Source organism: Antedon mediterranea, chromosome 1 (genome assembly GCF_964355755.1).
Source record: "Antedon mediterranea chromosome 1, ecAntMedi1.1, whole genome shotgun sequence".
NCBI classification, from domain to species: domain Eukaryota; kingdom Metazoa; phylum Echinodermata; class Crinoidea; order Comatulida; family Antedonidae; genus Antedon; species Antedon mediterranea.
The window spans coordinates 12408529-12428245 of NC_092670.1; the positions used below are offsets into that span (position 1 = coordinate 12408529).

At 31.3% G+C, this 19717-nt stretch overlaps 1 protein-coding gene across 1 annotated transcript; it reads left to right on the forward strand.

Annotated features, from left to right (window-relative positions):
• Positions 1 to 1280: 1280 nt before the first annotated feature.
• Positions 1281 to 18152, forward strand: LOC140041675 (uncharacterized). Its single transcript, XM_072087651.1, has 18 exons — positions 1281 to 1368; positions 10703 to 10876; positions 11006 to 11749; positions 11833 to 12173; positions 12618 to 12915; positions 13084 to 13191; positions 14058 to 14254; positions 14744 to 14885; positions 15069 to 15714; positions 15918 to 15991; positions 16120 to 16191; positions 16406 to 16513; positions 16662 to 16895; positions 16981 to 17252; positions 17346 to 17624; positions 17804 to 17871; positions 17963 to 18002; positions 18090 to 18152. Exons 1-18 carry the CDS (start codon positions 1281 to 1283, stop codon positions 18150 to 18152), a joined length of 3948 nt encoding a protein of 1315 aa, XP_071943752.1.
• The last annotated feature ends 1565 nt before the right edge of the window (positions 18153 to 19717 follow it).

Here is a 19717-nt window from a genome sequence, read left to right on the forward strand (position 1 = left end):
TTTAAAATGTTATTTGGTTTTCGACATATGTTAAATACGAGAAAATCGTTAAATTGCGCGTACGTCACGTTGCGCAATTGTAAACATCATGAAAAGCTTCGCTTGACGACGTTACATAAATGTCAAAATGTTAACATAGGTAACAAAATGTTATGTTTTCAAGTTTTAGAGAAAAGCGTTACACAAAAATCATACAGAAAGAAAGAAGAAAAATAAAAAGTTGATGTTGATGATTTCGTACAATCACAAGAGGTTATCCTGCAACTTCGTTGCGGATAACCAATAAAAAGTTGATGATGATGATGATTTCGTACAATCACAAGAGGTTATCCTGCAACTTCGTTGCGGATAACCAATTATTGTATATTTATTTTTTGTAACGTCTGTTCACTATAATAAAGGAATCAATATATTTTGGACGGTCTGAGGTACCCCCGTGACAGATTTGACCCCGTTATAATATAACAGTTAATAGATATCTATTTTAGTAGGTGCAATATATCACGGACTTTCTAGACTATTAGGTACCCCCGTGAAAGATTGCACTTGAAAAATCGATCTAAGAATGTTAATTATTTTAACACTAAACCACAATAGTTCAATTTGGTCAGATAAGATGGACATACCGCATTGTACCTATACCACTAGGATCTCGAAAACTAAACACTGTCTTCAATCAAATAATTTAATTAATAAATAATAATTCTTGGTTCTCCCCTTTTGTCATTTTTTTGCAAATGGATACAAAATCCTATGCTGAAATAGTGTATCACCGTGACAGATTAAACCCTACAGTAAATATATACATTAAGGGATACAATATATTACGGGCTGTCTACCCCCGAGACAGATGAGATTGGACCCCTTATATTATTACATTCAATAACTATCTATTTTATGGGGTGCAATATATTACGGACTTACTAGAATATTAGGTATCTCCGTGACAGATTACACTCCCTCTATATTATAACAGTTAATAACTATATAGGGGATAACATATATTACGGCCTTTCTAGAATTATTAGGTACTCCTAGCTACGAGCCTACATACAATATAAAGATGTCCGATTCTGTTAATGAATGTAGGTTGTGATTAAACTATAAATTAATTATTTATTAATTATTATTAGTACATTAAATTACGATATACTGTTATTTCATCGAGTTATCAAGTTCTCATTGCATACGTTTTGATTTGAGCATAGAGATATTATAGTTCACTTTATAACATCTCTATTTATTTGAGGGAGGGAGGCCAGGAGTGTCATCCCTTAGGAATGTTAAAATTTGATGGATTAGAGGATGTAGATTTCAAGGGAAAGGAGGTCGGGGGCAACAGGGGACATTGCATAAACCACGAGGAATGTAAATAAGGCTAAGGAACGGAAGGAAATCAAAATATGGATAATGCCCTACAAAAATGACAGGTTGATGAAACTTACCCACACTGTTTTGTTTGATTGATGGGTACGTACATACGAATCTGTTTCTTACAATTTGATTGGTTAGCAACCCCTAATTTGTTTTGCTAAATCTCTATAAATACAGATTAATTTATTAAAAAGTAGTAAAAAAAATGGTTGTTTCTTACACCGCATGCATTGCTGAAAATTTCGATATAAACTAAATAAAATAATTTAGAAGTTTGTTTGCTACCGTACCAGTGTGAAATTGCAGCACAGATGGCTACACCTTTCAGTAAGTAATGCTGTAGGCCTATTTATCCAATTTCTTATAATCAAGTAATAGAAACTGAATTTAGATAATATTCAATTGCTTTAAATATAATTTATCTTATATAAATTGATATTAACATGTTCCCTGTGATGAATAATATCATAAAAAAATGTATTTAAAGATACATTTGAGCATTTACAGGAATTTTCCTTAAGAGCTTGGTTTTTATAAAACGTATTTATTTTCTTTAAATATAATTTATCTTATCTAAATTGATATAAACATATTCCCTGTGGCCCTGTTTCTGCTGCCAAGAAAATACCGTATTTTATACGGTATTTTGTGAATACCGTATAGGCCTATAGACCGTATTTTTTTGGCTGCAGAAACTGCGCTCATAAAAAAATACCGTATTTTGTATACCGTATTTTCCCCACAAAATTTGTGGATAAAATACGGTATTTACAAATTTATACCGTATTTTTTGTAACTTTGGCCCTGTTTCTGCTGCCAACTAAATACCGTATATTATACGGTATTTTTTGAATACCGTATATATACGGTATATTTTTGGCAGCAGAAACTGCGCTCATAAAAAATATACCGTATTTTGTATACCGTATTTTCCCCACAAAATTTAAATACGGTATTTACAAATTTATACCGTATTTTTTGTACCCGTTTCTGCTGCCAATAAAAAATACCGTATTTTTTTTTTTACATGACAAAAGGTCACCATTCGTGTTTTTATTTTCTGTCGCTGTTAGCTGCTTTACACACATGTATAGATATATTCGGCGAAATTGTGGAGCGAATACGTCACAGTTTTACTAAATAAATGTGTGTGGGGAAGCTAAAATGTCTGACCAACTAAAAGGTAATAAAAGGGACAACCACATTTATAAAGACATTTCTAAAAAAATAAAGCAGGAGTATGGAATAAACTTGTCTCCAAAGCAAGTAAACTCAAAGCTGAAGAGCCTGCGAAAGCAGTACAACATTGCAAAATACAATAACTCGGGGAGGGAACGAATTAATTGTCCCCATTACGATGTTTTCTGTGCTCTCACAACATCTCTATCACTAGGGCTAGGCTGTTGAAAGTGAGACGTAAAACTTCCTTTATTTCGACTTTTAATTATCGATCAAATAAATGAATGGCAATTTGGGTAAAAAAGATGAAATTTAACACGACCACCCAAGAAGTATTGTTAGCAGAAACGGGGTACTAAAAAATACGGTATAAAAAATACCGTATTTTATACCGTATTTTTATACCGTATTTTGAGCAGTTGCAGCAGAAACAGGCCCTTTGATGAAAAATAATTGTTTTTAATAGCTGAACACCGGTTGAGCTCAAGTACAGCATCATAATGTTGAAGACAGGCTGATTTTCTTTAAAAAAAAAAACTATTTCGATAGATTTAATAAACGTTTATACAATTGTATTGATTTGCGATGAATGGAACATTCCAATCCCTCAGTCTGTCAGTTTGGTTTAACACAAGTAGGTAAATTTATGAGCCCTTAAGTATAACACATAAATTTATGGGCCCTTAGAGAATAAACTTGCAATAGTGGGACAATACTGTACTGTAAATATATATTAACCATTTTCTGTCGTCATTTGCATCGAAAATTTGCTTCTCAACGTTTGTATTATAATTAATAACTATAAAAAATATAAACGTCGTAGTGGTGTATTGTTACATACTTTACTATTTCAATTGACTATAAAAGGGACAGTTTTAACAAAGTATTAAATCGCAATTGTTTTACTGTATTTAGTGGTATATTAAATATTTATAGGCCTATAAAACATGAAACAATATTTCGTTACTTCACATCCTCTTCCCAATCCCTAAACATAGGCCTACATACAAAACACACATTTGGTTTATTTTAAGTCCAAAATTTGGACTCATTTTATGACAAGTTTCTCTTTCGGAAGTAATACCCAGGGTGCTAATTTTAGTTGACTACATAAATCATCGTGTCTATTTATTCGTTTTCTGACAATGTATTAGTCCGGTAGTACGTACATTATTTTAAAGTCGCCAGTTTTTTTACGCTGAAATTACTGTGTATTCCAGAACCATTGTGGACACGCCTCAGATGGTACGCGAGCGAAGCGAGCGTACAATCTAGTTAAATATAATTTATCCTATCTAAATTGATTTAAACATGTTCCCTGTGATGAATAATATCATATTCACTCAATAAAAATGTATTTAAAGGTACATTTGAGCATTTACAGGATTTTTTCTTGAGAGCGTGTTTTTTGTTGAACACGTATTTAATTGCTTTAAATATAATTTTTCTTATCTAAATTGATTTAAGCATGTTCCCTGTGATGAATAATATCATATTCACTCAATAAAAATGTATTTAAAGGTACATTTGAGCATTTACAGGATTTTTTCTTGAGAGCGTGTTTTTTGTTGAACACGTATTTAATTGCTTTAAATATAATTTTTCTTATCTAAATTGATATAAACATGTTCCCTGTGATGAATAATATCATATTCACTCAATAAAAATGTATTTAAAGGTACATTTGAGCATTTACAGGATTTTTTCTTGAGAGCGTGTTTTTTGTTGAACACGTATTTAATTGCTTTAAATATAATTTTACTTATCTAAATTGATATAAACATGTTCCCTGTGATGAATAATATCGTATTCACTCATTAAATATTTATTTAAAGGTACATTTGAGCATTTACAGGATTTTTTCTTGAGAGCGTGTTTTTTGTTGAACACGTATTCAATTGCTTTAAATATAATTTTTCTTATCTAAATTGATATAAACATGTTCCCTGTGATGAATGATATCATATTCACTCATTAAATATTTATTTAAAGGTACATTTGAGCATTTACAGGATTTTTTCTTGAGAGTGTGTTTTTTGTTGAACACGTATTTAATTGCTTTAAATATAATTTTTCTTATCTAAATTGATATAAACATGTTCCCTGTGATGAATAATATCATATTCACTCATTAAATATTTATTTAAAGGTACATTTGAGCATTTACAGGATTTTTTCTTGAGAGCGTGTTTTTTGTTGAACACATATTTAATTGCTTTAAATATAATTTTTCTTATCTAAATTGATATAAACATGTTCCCTGTGATGAATAATATCGTATTCACTCATTAAATATTTATTTAAAGGTACATTTGAGCATTTACAGGATTTTTTCTTGAGAGTGTGTTTTTTGTTGAACACGTATTTAATTGCTTTAAATATAATTTAACTTATCTAAATTGATATAAACATGTTCCCTGTGATGAATAATATCGTATTCACTCATTAAATATTTATTTAAAGGTACATTTGAGCATTTACAGGATTTTTTCTTGAGAGCGTGTTTTTTGTTGAACACGTATTCAATTGCTTTAAATATAATTTTTCTTATCTAAATTAATATAAACATGTTCCCTGTGATGAATAATATCATATTCACTAAATAAAAATGTATTTAAAGGTACATTTGAGCATTTACAGGATTTTTTCTTGAGAGCGTGTTTTTTGTTGAACACGTATTTAATTGCTTTAAATATAATTTAACTTATCTAAATTGATATAAACATGTTCCCTGTGATGAATAATATCATATTCACTCAATAAAAATGTATTTAAAGGTACATTTGAGCATTTACAGGATTTTTTCTTGAGAGCGTGTTTTTTGTTGAAAACGTATTCAATTGCTTTAAATATAATTTTTCTTATCTAAATTGATATATACATGTTCCCTGTGATGAATAATATCATATTCACTCAATCAAAATGTATTTAAAGGTACATTTAAGTATTTACAGGATTTTTTCTTGAGAGCGTGTTTTTTGTTGAACACGTATTTAATTGCTTTAAATATAATTTAACTTATCTAAATTGATATAAACATGTTCCCTGTGATGAATAATATCGTATTCACTCATTAAATATTTATTTAAAGGTACATTTGAGCATTTACAGGATTTTTTCTTGAGAGCGTGTTTTTTGTTGAACACGTATTTAATTGCTTTAAATATAATTTAACTTATCCAAATTGATATAAACATGTTCCCTGTGATGAATAATATCGTATTCACTCATTAAATATTTATTTAAAGGTACATTTGAGCGTTTACAGGATTTTTTCTTGAGAGTGTGTTTTTTGTTGAACACGTATTTAATTGCTTTAAATATAATTTAACTTATCTAAATTGATATAAACATGTTCCCTGTGATGAATAATATCGTATTCACTCATTAAATATTTATTTAAAGGTACATTTGAGCATTTACAGGATTTTTTTCTTGAGAACGTGTTTTTTATTGAACACGTATTCAATTGCTTTAAATATAATTTTTCTTATCTAAATTGATATAAGCATGTTCCCTGTGATGAATAACATCATATTCACTCAATAAAAATGTATTTAAAGGTACATTTGAGCATTTACAGGATTTTTTCTTGAGAGTGTGTTTTTTGTTGAACACGTATTTAATTGCTTTAAATATAATTTAACTTATCTAAATTGATATAAACATGTTCCCTGTGATGAATAATATCATATTCACTCATTAAATATTTATTTAAAGGTACATTTGAGCATTTACAGGATTTTTTCTTGAGAGCGTGTTTTTTATTGAACACGTATTCAATTGTTTTAAATATAATTTTTCTTATCTAAATTGATATAAGCATGTTCCCTGTGATGAATAACATCATATTCACTCAATAAAAATGTATTTAAAGGTACATTTGAGCATTTACAGGATTTTTTCTTGAGAGTGTGTTTTTTGTTGAACACGTATTTAATTGCTTTAAATATAATTTAACTTATCTAAATTGATATAAACATGTTCCCTGTGATGAATAATATCATATTCACTCATTAAATATTTATTTAAAGGTACATTTGAGCATTTACAGGATTTTTTCTTGAGAGCGTGTTTTTTATTGAAGACGTATTCAATTGCTTTAAATATAATTTTTCTTATCTAAATTGATATAAACATGTTCCCTGTGATGAATAACATCATATTCACTCATTAAATATTTATTTAAAGGTACATTTGAGCATTTACAGGATTTTTTCTTGAGAGCGTGTTTTTTGTTGAACACGTATTTAATTGCTTTAAATATAATTTAACTTATCTAAATTGATATAAACATGTTCCCTGTGATGAATAATATCATATTCACTCAATAAAAATGTATTTAAAGGTACATTTGAGCATTTACAGGATTTTTTCTTGAGAGTGTGTTTTTTGTTGAACACGTATTTAATTGCTTTAAATATAATTTAACTTATCTAAATTGATATAAACATGTTCCCTGTGATGAATAACATCATATTCACTCAATAAAAATGTATTTAAAGGTACATTTGAGCATTTACAGGATTTTTTCTTGAGAGCGTGTTTTTTGTTGAACACGTATTTAATTGCTTTAAATATAATTTTTCTTATCTAAATTGATATAAACATGTTCCCTGTGATGAATGATATCATATTCACTCAATAAAAATGTATTTAAAGGTACATTTGAGCATTTACAGGATTTTTTCTTGAGAGCGTGTTTTTTGTTGAACACGTATTTAATTGCTTTAAATATAATTTAACTTATCTAAATTGATATAAACATGTTCCCTGTGATGAATAATATCGTATTCACTCATTAAATATTTATTTAAAGGTACATTTGAGCATTTACAGGATTTTTTCTTGAGAGCGTGTTTTTTGTTGAACACGTATTTAATTGCTTTAAATATAATTTAACTTATCTAAATTGATATAAACATGTTCCCTGTGATGAATAATATCGTATTCACTCATTAAATATTTATTTAAAGGTACATTTGAGCATTTACAGGATTTTTTCTTGAGAGTGTGTTTTTTGTTGAACACGTATTTAATTGCTTTAAATATAATTTAACTTATCTAAATTGATATAAACATGTTCCCTGTGATGAATAATATCGTATTCACTCATTAAATATTTATTTAAAGGTACATTTGAGCATTTACAGGATTTTTTCTTGAGAGCGTGTTTTTTGTTGAACACGTATTTAATTGCTTTAAATATAATTTAACTTATCTAAATTGATATAAACATGTTCCCTGTGATGAATAATATCGTATTCACTCATTAAATATTTATTTAAAGGTACATTTGAGCATTTACAGGATTTTTTCTTGAGAGTTTGTTTTTTGTTGAACACGTATTTAATTGCTTTAAATATAATTTTTCTTATCTAAATTGATATAAACATGTTCCCTGTGATGAATAATATCGTATTCACTCATTAAATATTTATTTAAAGGTACATTTGAGCATTTACAGGATTTTTTCTTGAGAGTGTGTTTTTTGTTGAACACGTATTTAATTGCTTTAAATATAATTTTTCTTATCTAAATTGATATAAACATGTTCCCTGTGATGAATAATATCGTATTCACTCATTAAATATTTATTTAAAGGTACATTTGAGCATTTACAGGATTTTTTCTTGAGAGTGTGTTTTTTGTTGAACACGTATTTAATTGCTTTAAATATAATTTTTCTTATCTAAATTGATATAAACATGTTCCCTGTGATGAATAATATCGTATTCACTCATTAAATATTTATTTAAAGGTACATTTGAGCATTTACAGGATTTTTTCTTGAGAGTGTGTTTTTTGTTGAACACGTATTTAATTGCTTTAAATATAATTTTTCTTATCTAAATTGATATAAACATGTTCCCTGTGATGAATAATATCGTATTCACTCATTAAATATTTATTTAAAGGTACATTTGAGCATTTACAGGATTTTTTCTTGAGAGCGTGTTTTTTGTTGAACACGTATTTAATTGCTTTAAATATAATTTAACTTATCTAAATTGATATAAACATGTTCCCTGTGATGAATAATATCATATTCACTCATTAAATATTTATTTAAAGGTACATTTGAGCATTTACAGGATTTTTTCTTGAGAGCGTGTTTTTTGTTGAACACATATTTAATTGCTTTAAATATAATTTTTCTTATCTAAATTGATATAAACATGTTCCCTGTGATGAATAATATCATATTCACTCAATAAAAATGTATTTAAAGGTACATTTGAGCATTTACAGGATTTTTTTCTTGAGGGCGTGTTTTTTGTTGAACACGTATTTAATTGCTTTAAATATAATTTTTCTTATCTAAATTAATATAAACATGTTCCCTGTGATGAATAATATCATATTCACTAAATAAAAATGTATTTAAAGGTACATTTGAGCATTTACAGGATTTTTTCTTGAGAACGTGTTTTTTGTTGAACACGTATTTAATTGCTTCTATATATAAATTATGGTTAATTCTGACATAGGCGAGCACAATGCAAAAACTTCTCTACAAATCTCCGCCTTTGATACCTACCTTATCTATCCGAGATGTACCGCGAAACGTAGATTTGATAACATTAGTGTGCACGCCGACGCTATTGTTCCATATTTATATCTTAGGAAGATATTATAAAGAGTTTTTTAACAACATTTATGATTTCAACATTGGATTTTCCTCTCAATTTCAATTCTTCCCGGTCAAAGTAATTTCCGGGTTTAAGATAAGTTCACCTTAGTTTCAAATATTTTCTCTCATTTATACACAAGGGAGCAGTTAAAATAATAGATTTGACCCTAAAGGTGACTGGAAACAGGCACTTTCCATCAATCAATACAGTGTCCCTTTGGAAGACGAAAAAAAAATTGGCCATTAATGATAACCATTTCAGTTTTTTGTTTATTTTAAAACATACCACACGTGTGTGAAGGTACAGTAGTTAAATAATAGGAATTATACTGCAAATTAATAAAGATCAAATTAAATATACGCCATAAAGAATCAGAATATATTGTGGGGAATAGTATTATAAAATTACATAGGGAGATTTGATAAGACATTTTTCGAGTGAAATCCCGATAGCTGAGTTTTATTGAGTAAGCTTGCAGGAATAACTGTAGGCTATCTTCCTGTGTCCCGTTAGGACCGAGATGTCTGCCCATGTTGCAAGCCGTAATGTCTTCTTTCTTGGGCCCACTCTGTCACGGCAGTTAGTTTCAAAAGATGATTAAATTAAATAATGTATTAATAATTATTAGGATGGTATTCATTTGAATAAACGCCTCTCCAATAAAACATCACTTTGAATAATAACCCCCCCCCCCCCCCCACAACCCAACTATCTAATAAACGTCCATCCACATATTTATAATAACACAATTATACTATTTGTAGTAGAATTCACCGCACTGTTATCTGCAATTTACCAAGCATTTGTTATTCTTTTTTACCACTTTTCATATCTATGAGAGGATTTCATTTGATTATAAATGTTACCATATTATATTAGAACTAAAAAATTTAACATATATCCCTCGAATAAGCACCTCCCTCAAATGACCTCCGCCTCCCCAAAGGGCCCTACCAAACAATAAAAACTATACTTTAAAATGTTATTAATCATCTAAAACACTGTGAAACAAAGTAGTTCAGTTTTACGAATGTCAAGCATTTTCAATAATGGTAACCGACAGAAAATGTATAAGGAGAACATTATCATTCCGAGAACCATCGTCTACACTTCCTAGAGGGGGAGCGAGCGAAGCGAGCTCACCCTCTAGTTAAATATAATTTAACTTATCTAAATTGATATAAACATGTTCCCTGTGATGAATAATATCATATTCACTCAATAAAAATGTATTTAAAGGTACATTTGAGCATTTACAGGATTTTTTCTTGAGAGCGTGTTTTTTGTTGAAAACGTATTCAATTGCTTTAAATATATTTTTTCTTATCTAAATTGATATATACATGTTCCCTGTGATGAATAATATCATATTCACTCAATCAAAATGTATTTAAAGGTACATTTAAGTATTTACAGAAATTTCCCGTGAGAGCGTGTTTTTATATAAACAGTATTTGTTTATTTTAAATCTACTTTGATATTAATGTATACATGTATTATCATATCCCGTCCAGGTGTAGTCGTATTAGATATACAACATGCTATTAACAGCGTTGAGCGATGCACAGAAAATATTCACCCAGGATGTTTTGGATGGCATTGTTCAATGTGTTCGTATACTAACCTGAGATGGAGAGTTAAGAACCATATTAAAAGCGTTCACTGGGGTTCTCGGGTTGAGTTCGGTGGTAAGTAACATTATTGTTCTTGACCTTAAGTAGGAAAAAGATTGTGTGCGTTTCAAAGGCATGTATTGCACTTTATTGTAGTACAACGTATTAATGATAATTAATTGATATATCCACTTACATTTGCAGATTTTCATTCTCTTCTATGTAAGTGTAAATCTGACATACGGACGCACTGGCACTGTCCGCTTTGCTTGCCAACGTACCGTGCATTCATAAAGCCAGGTCATCTACAAATGCACATAATTCGTTCTCATAGACCAGAAAGCGAGGTAAAGAGATTTGCTTTTGGTAAATTAGTATACACATCGGTCACTAAAAAAACTGAAGATAGCCAAAGATGCTTGTTTGAAAAAGATGCACCGGTAGAAGAATCGTTTCTAAAGGAGAACGTTTGCGATGCCATAGCCCCAAAACAACCGTCATCCGTGAAAGAAGTTGCTTGTGATGACTGTGGTAAAATAATGTTTAAAAAAAATTTGAAAGTACATCGTGAAAGAGCTCATGATAAGAGACCGAATCACCATTTAGCCCTTCTGTCAACTGTATGTGTTGACCAAGATGAAGGCATTTTTTCCGTTAAAAAAAATGAGAAATCTGGTCATCACATCCATGTCGCAAAAAGAACAATTGCCGGGAAAGATATGCCAATGAATCTGTTTTGTGAGGTGGAGAAATGTATGATGTCAGCAAATCTCGCTCGTCACAGTGGTATAACATCATTCGAATGCGTACACCTTCTATCGGTTGCTGGCAGCGAACCTTATCGACAGCAAAACATACTAAATGAGAACAAGTTACAAGAGCTATCTCAACTACATTCAAAAGAAACATTGGATGCTGCAGCTTCCTTGAACAAAGCAGCCAGAATATGTGAGAAATGCAGCGTATATCCAATTTCAGAGCTGATAGAAGATAACCCTTTTTTGTTTTTTTTTCAGTTTATTGCCCTACAGTAAGCTACTACAGTAGACTGAAAAGAATAATAGTACATTATAAGGCGGTTGATAATTCATGGCATTGTAAATGTCCAATGGGTGAGCGGTCATGTATACATAAAGTCCTGTCAAAGTGGTACCTGCTAGAAAGTGCTCCGGAACTGTTGAAAAAAACTCCGATCACAACAACGCAAACGTCAAAACCAAGAACCAACATTTATCCTCCATCAGATGCAACGAAAAGAAACATGGTATCCTACTGGTTAAACAATACCAGCAAAAGAATACCCTATCCCGTTCCAAAGGAGATTACACAAATCAACGTACATTCCCTTGGATTGGACTTTATACCGACAGAAGTAAGATGTACAGAGTGTCCAGGGAACCCAATGCTTGGACCACCGAAACTCATAACACGACACGCTGCAATCATTACCATGCATGGAATTAATAAAAGTAGGTTTATAGTTACATATCAATATAAATCTGTAATAGAAAAACACCAAATATATTGACATGTTCGAAAGGGATAAGGTATTGTTAAATACAGTATAACAATAATAATGTAGTATTAGCAGAACAATACAAATATATAAATTTATTCATTTAAGATGTTAGATTGTACTTCAAACAATGCAACTTGTGTTCATTGACTTACCGATACCAAGAGTACACAGACGGAATTCATAATTACAACGACAACTGGTTAATATCCTTGCACCTACTTGTGTTTTTACGCCACAGTCAGATGGTAAGTTATCGTTTATCATTATTACCACCACCATCTTCACAACCACAAATAGCATCTATTGTTTTGGCCTACCTCAATTGGTTATAGCGTCGGGTTCGAATCTCGATTGGGGCGAAGTATCACCCAGTATGTATCTCTTTTTTTTCAGAGTCACACGGCTGCCGGTAGTGTCCTTAATGCTTTAGAAAACACCATAAACGAAAAACTACCATCAAAAGTATTACTACGTGGTTTGGAGCACTTCGAAGCCTTAAGTGACCGGTCTTATAAGTTTACGTGTGTTGCATGTGGTATTCATCCCCCTATCCTTATAACGGACTTGCAGAAAAAGGCATGTTTTTCATTGGATGGTAAGTTCATGGACTGACTATTCAGTAGGCCTATATCATTAGCAATTTAAAAAAAATGTGTGTAATCCCCGCCCAGTCTCATCCCACAAATATAAATGGAGGATACGTATAAGCAATTTAATTCAGATTATTAGAAGTAATACATAGCAAACCACCTTGAAATTGTAGTTTCAGAGTTGGAGCTGCCGGACCTTACAGATGAGAGCGACTCCGTTGACATTGAAGACTTTTGGACGAACGTAAAAAAAGAGAAGCTGATGAATGGGTTACTCACAGGTTAGTGTTTTTTTTTTTAATTGGATAAAATAATCAATGTTTGATGTGCTTATGCATTTACTTTAAACAAGGCCATATAGATGGCTGCAGTCGCGTGCTCATTAGTGTTTACCGACCGACCGACCAACCTACCAACTGACAGAAATTACTGAACATGTTTAAAAATGTTGAACTGTTTATATTTTTTTAATTTACACGTGCGTAGCCTGTCACTTTTTACGTGTTCGTATAACGTAATTTCGAGTTGAAAAGTAAGTCAAGAAAACAGAAATCGGGCAAAAAGAGTGCGCAATAACATTTAACGCGCAGTGCGCGCGCAACAATCTGCGCACTCATGGCAATTTTGTAAACGCTTAAAATTGCCTGAAGCGTACTCTTATTTCATCGAAAATAAATTTTGACAATTTTTAGCGCGCGTACGCACGCGTTACATACGCTACGCACGTAATTGTATTGCCATATGATGATTTATGCCCTGAAATTTATGAGTACCAAATTTTATTTAATTGTGATTCATGGTTGTGAAGATATGATTAAAACGTGATTTTGTTAAATCGTGCGTAGACCGCGTAATTTTTTATTGCGCACCGTGAAAACATAACCATACCGATTCCTGGCCATAAGGAATAATATACTGTGAAAATTGACTTAGCTAGATTAAACTGATATCAAGATAAGGTCAGAAAGCGATAAAACGCATAGTGATACCGGACCGACAGACCGACAGACAGACCGACCGACCGACATAGTGAACTATAGAGTCGCGTCCACGCGACTAAAAACATATTGAACGCATGTGTTTCATTAGAACGGTTGTTATAGCTATTTTATAACGTAAATAACTTATACTAAAATTCATCTTACAGAGAACGAACAAAATCCATTTACAGTCAAACCTGCATATACAAACTGGGCTCCGTTCATCGGTAGGCGAACCCGTTCTGAGAAAGCTATTAACACCGAACATCGAAAGGTTGTGCGCGACACCTCTCAACTAGAAGTTGATTGCAGGGAAACTTCTGAGGAACGACTTTTAGAAATGCTACATTCACGTCATATAAAGGCATGTTTTGTTTGAAAAATATACAAAAAAAATACAACATGAAAATCAAATTACGCTATTTTCTGGCCCTTTTTAATAATGTATATTATATCCTATATACAAAATGTAGAATAAATGAATGAATAAAAGTTAATAAGTAAGTAAATGTTTGAATCAAACGCGAAATAAGCATCAGAACAAAATAGTTTTTGTTTAAACACATCTTTTACCTCACAAATAGTCAATACAATAATCAACAAAAAATTTTTTTCAAACGATTCTTTTTTTTATGTCTTATGTGGGTTATTCCTACTTTTATTTTATTCTCTTTTAAAATATGGAAGTAAATTGCACGTAATAAATAAAATCAATTGGTTTTATAGGCATACATTTTTTTCATTTTTATTTATTTAATCATATTGAAATTTTTTTTATTCATTTGTTTTTCCTCTTAACTTGTTCCTCTTTTGAGACATCACCACGATGATTCATTTCAAACGATTCTTGTAGGTTAACCAAGTGAGGGACTTGTGCAGGTTATGTGGTGTGAAACCTACCGGCTCAAAACACGACATGGTTCTGCGTATACGGGGAAAGCTGCCAAATGACAACGTGTTCAATAAGGTGTTTAGTAGGGTATGGGGCGCCTCAGGTAAACAAGTTTATTTATTTTATTAAACAACAATTATGAAATGTGAAAATCTTAATCCGATACTAGAAATCGGGTGGTAGACTGTCTGCGCTAACAACATTGAGTGAAATTTTACCACAACTTACGACATTTCATTTATGAAACCCGAATATGATGTATCTTCCTTTCAATTTTACTCATTAGGTGGTTGGCTCTCTGCAAGTTGTCCACATCGGATCGTATATGGTGTGAAATTTTTGCTCCGCGCTGAAAGTCCAAGGGATCACGTTGACTTACTTATGTCGTTGGCTAAACAGCCAGCGATTGTTGTATGCGATATGCCTCAGATGGTTTCGAGACATGGAAATCGTCGTACAAACGGAGCAATGTTTTACCCAAATGACGGGAGACTTGCAGAACCAACAGAGGAAAACATAAATGCAGCCAAAGAGGGGACACTGCAAGTTCATCTACAGGTACTTGATGATGTATATCCCAAGATGAATTCTACAACAGTAACTGTAGATTCAAAATCAAAACTTTGTCTCTTCGATACCTTTCACCAATTTAATTCCAAAAAAGAAATCGAAATACTCAGAAGAGTTGGTCTGTGCCCTCAGTTAAAAGGACTGCTAAATTCGCAAGTCGCTGAACAACTCCACAGATCAAGAGTAAGAGATGTGCATTTCCTAAACAGCATGAACGCATCAACGCACATATTCTCTTTTCTGAACATACTGGATGGCCACAACACGTCACTAAACAAGAAGTATATTTTGAATATGGAGAAAATGTTTAAGAGGCAGATCATCATCGACGACTGCAATAAAGCAGTCATAGGAACACAAAGAGAGGTACGTTTTTGCAAATGCTGAAGCGGTTTTTGTCTTGGTAAAGTGCCGTGATTTTGTAGAAGAAATTTGCGTTACGGATTGGTCTTGGATTGAATAAAGAAATTAAAAATAAGGAAGTTAAAGTATTCATTTTCGATTTTCATGCAATCCTAAAATTGTGTATCACTTTGTCAGTGTTTAATGGTGATATTTTTGTTTCAGCTATATCAATGCCTACTACCAGTATAGAAACAGGGAAACCCACAGAACAGGTTAACGCTTCTCCCCTTTCTGGTCAGTTAAACTATATTTATCAATTAGTAAAAAGGTTTATCAAATTCAGTTAGTAGCGTATAGATTTACATAAACCACAATGTTGTGATGTTACAAATGAAATACAATAATTTTGAATTACATTGTAGAAACTGGAGAGAGTGATGTACATTCTGAGGATTCTTCAAGTTGTTTTTACATTCCTGAAGAATATATAAACGGTAACAATAAATTTATATAAACTATTAATAAAGCAAAAGGTATGATTAGAACGATCGTGTAAATGTTGAAATACCAAAAAAAAAAAAAAAAACCCCTTAATATACAAGGGAGCGTGCGTATACATCGAACTCTGGTCAATTAATCAAAGGTAATAATGTAATAAAAACAATTTTAATTGTAAGTGAAAGTTATGTCTATAGTTTTATATTTCAGATGATGTTATATCGTATGAGGTAATGACCGACGATAATGTAATGTTTCCACCCAGTTGTGTTAGCGATGTGACCATCAACAGTAACATGTCAGCTTTAAATGAAGAATGTAAAGTTTTAATTGTTGTTTTCCAAAATAATGTTTTTATACAATATAATTATAATAACAATTCTTTTCAAACGAAGATGTTTTCTTAATATGGCATGTATACACGGTGCCGATATTTAAATTAAATTGTTTCGACTATCCATTTTAGATGATATTGGAACTGATACCGTTATGATAACAGACGACGTCGATGTTCTTTCCGATTGCATCGTAAATGAAACACCTCAAACAAGGACAGAAGATTATGAAATCCTGTCGCTTGGAAGCGAAACAACGGCATCAATAGACGACAGTGACACTGTTGCCGTCAATTCAATGCCAACAACACAATTTCATCACGTCATTGACTCGCTTCCAGAATCTTGGGACGATGATATGAATGGTAAGATATTTTCTTTAAGATACTACTTCTACTACGCAATGATAAACTGTATGATGATATTTATATTTGTTTTTCCATTTAACAGCTTATGTTGAAGAAAACCTAAGTATAATTGATGCAATAAATGCGTCTCGTAAGACTGCATCAGATGAATCGAACTGGGTAGAGCAGTTAAAAGAAAAACTTGTGCAATGTGGTTTAAAGTTGTCAACACCGGCAACACCAGGTGATGGAAACTGCCTTTACAATGCCCTCGCATATCAAGCCAATACCTTTTTGAAATGGACTGGTGTCACGCACATTGATTTGCGAAATTCGATTGCTGAATTCCTTGAGGCACACAAGACACAGTGGCAGGTGAGTTTCGAATGCTATGCACAGTCGAGGCGGCTTATCTATTCAAATATTATATACATCTTATCATTTAAATTAAAATGATTTTAATTGCAGGAGAAAGTAACACAAGACATTTTAGATATGAATTTGACGTGGGATCAGTTCATCCGTAATGTAAAGACGCCTGGTGTCTGGGGTGACCAGATTGTTTTAACAGCGGCTGCTTGGATGTTACGGTGCAACATCAAATTAATATCGGCAACATTAACAAGAGAAATATGTCCTCCAAGTAAAACTAATCTACCAACCATTCACTTGGGTTATGTCACAGGTCTACATTATACGTCAATAGAACCGATAGGACAACATAACCTGAGGGCTTGTCCACCAAAGGTAGGTACACTACTATGATAAATTTCTGTAGTACCATTAACATTAATATAACATTCATACATAGTAAATTGGTCCATTGGATTGAAACATGTTGATAAAATAGCATATGCACGTACAAACATATAAATAGATTGACGAATTTTGAATGCTGTTGAAATAATAATAACGTTTAATTACAGAAACGGTTTTCAGATAATTGGGTGTGTGGCACAACTATTTCTAGTTGTACCCAGAAAAAGTCAACCAGGTAGGTACAGTGTATATTTCTCTTGTACGATTATCATCTCCTTTATTACACTATATTGTAAAATAACAACAATTGATACATTTTTTTTCAGAAACCATTCAAAAATAACTGAAGATTACATACTTTCAAAGGTGAGCAGCAACATAATTTCATGTGAATTCATTCAAATTTGTAATGAGAATGATTGAAGATAAACAGCATTAATTTATTTATTTCAGTTTGAAATTACAAGAAAAAGAATTCTTGAAATTATGCAAGGAAATGTTACATGTGCAAAGTAAGATACTTTATGTATAAACTATGATATATATAGCTGTAAAAAATATTAATAGCAAAATATTACAACAAACATTGCAATTACCACTGTATAATTAATATTTAAACAAAGTTAATGTAGGTAAATTATTCAGGAATTTGACCTTTATAGAGCTCGACACGACGAATTCCTGGAGAGTCCCCATGAAGTTAAACTTCGAGAAAAAAATATTGCTGGTTTTGCCGAAGATGTCTTTGAAGATGAGGTAAGTCTATGGAAAATATATAAGTTTTTTTTTTATTGATATACATACTGTACGTGTAAATAAATGATAGGCATTATACAATGTTTTGGTTCAATAGTAAAGATCATGTATGTCTTTTTCAGGCATATGATTTTTTGTGTGTGCATCTATTTAAGAAGATGTGTTACAAAACCTACACAGATGTAAAGTAAGTAACCACTTTTCCATACTTCAATACAATTAATTAATTCATACATTTTTATTAGTGCACTGTAACAGTGACTTTAATTGAAAAATAAAGCTCAGTTGTTGTTAAATGAAAAGTACTATGTGAATGGTTTGCATGTGTTTACTGAGTAGTAATTGCTCTTCTTTTAAGGAAGCCTTATACGTCTGAAACGTATACAGCAATTTATGGTTTACCAAAAAGTGCAGCATTGTATGAATTCTGCCGGCAGTCAGATACTTTGTGAGTATTGCAATAATATAGTTTTAAAAATATACATTGTTACCTTCCAACATTCTAAACATATTTATAATAATGTGAAAATAGATCAGTACATTGATTTTTATGTTATAATTCAACAACACATTAATAATAATAAACAGGTATAAAATTAAATTCATACAGTAGGTTATATAATAATGATTCCTTTGTGTTTGTGTAGAATTTTAAAAAGTATTTCCATCAGTTAAAGGTACTGTTCATGAATATATTATTATAATTATGCCTAATCAGCAATTAATTGAAATAAAATACCTTTTTTTCAACAGTAACACATTTAATTATATGATGAATGTTGCCTATAAAGAAGCTGCAGTGTATCTTGTGCAAACAAAATTTAACATTAAATATGAAGAAGCCAACAAGCTATGCAAGGCAACAGAAGTTGACCGCTCCGGTACACCTGTACGAAGATAAAAAAAACAAATGTATTAATATCAACAAGGAACCAGACTACCCAGAAAACACAATATATTGGCTGATACTCTTTGTAATTGTCCAGTATCTTATTTTTTCGTGCTTTTGTCTTGCTTTTTCCACAACATTTACACATAACAATTCGTAATCAGCATTTAGGTGAAGTTCTGCACGCCCAATGAAAAAATGTCAATGAATTATATATAATTATAAATATATCCACTCAAATATCATCCTGAATATATGTTTTATCTTCTATTAATTTTACATTTAACTTTTATTTGTAAACTGTGTGTATATTATTATAATTTTATCATCCAAAAGAAATTTAAGAAAATAAGTTTTTTAACTCTCTTTTCAATTACAGACCACATTTTAGTGGTCTTTAGTACTAGTAGCTTTGGTCTCTAATCAGAATCAGTCC

Bases quoted from the DNA above. Each gene is read 5' to 3' on its own strand.
- LOC140041675 (XM_072087651.1), top strand. From the start codon at position 1,281: ATGTTAAAATTTGATGGATTAGAGGATGTAGATTTCAAGGGAAAGGAG. The intron at 1,369-10,702 runs GTAAATAAGGCT...TATCCCGTCCAG, and splicing joins TTGCATAAACCACGAGGAAT to GTGTAGTCGTATTAGATATA. The intron at 12,916-13,083 runs GTAAGTTCATGG...TTGAAATTGTAG, and splicing joins GGCATGTTTTTCATTGGATG to TTTCAGAGTTGGAGCTGCCG.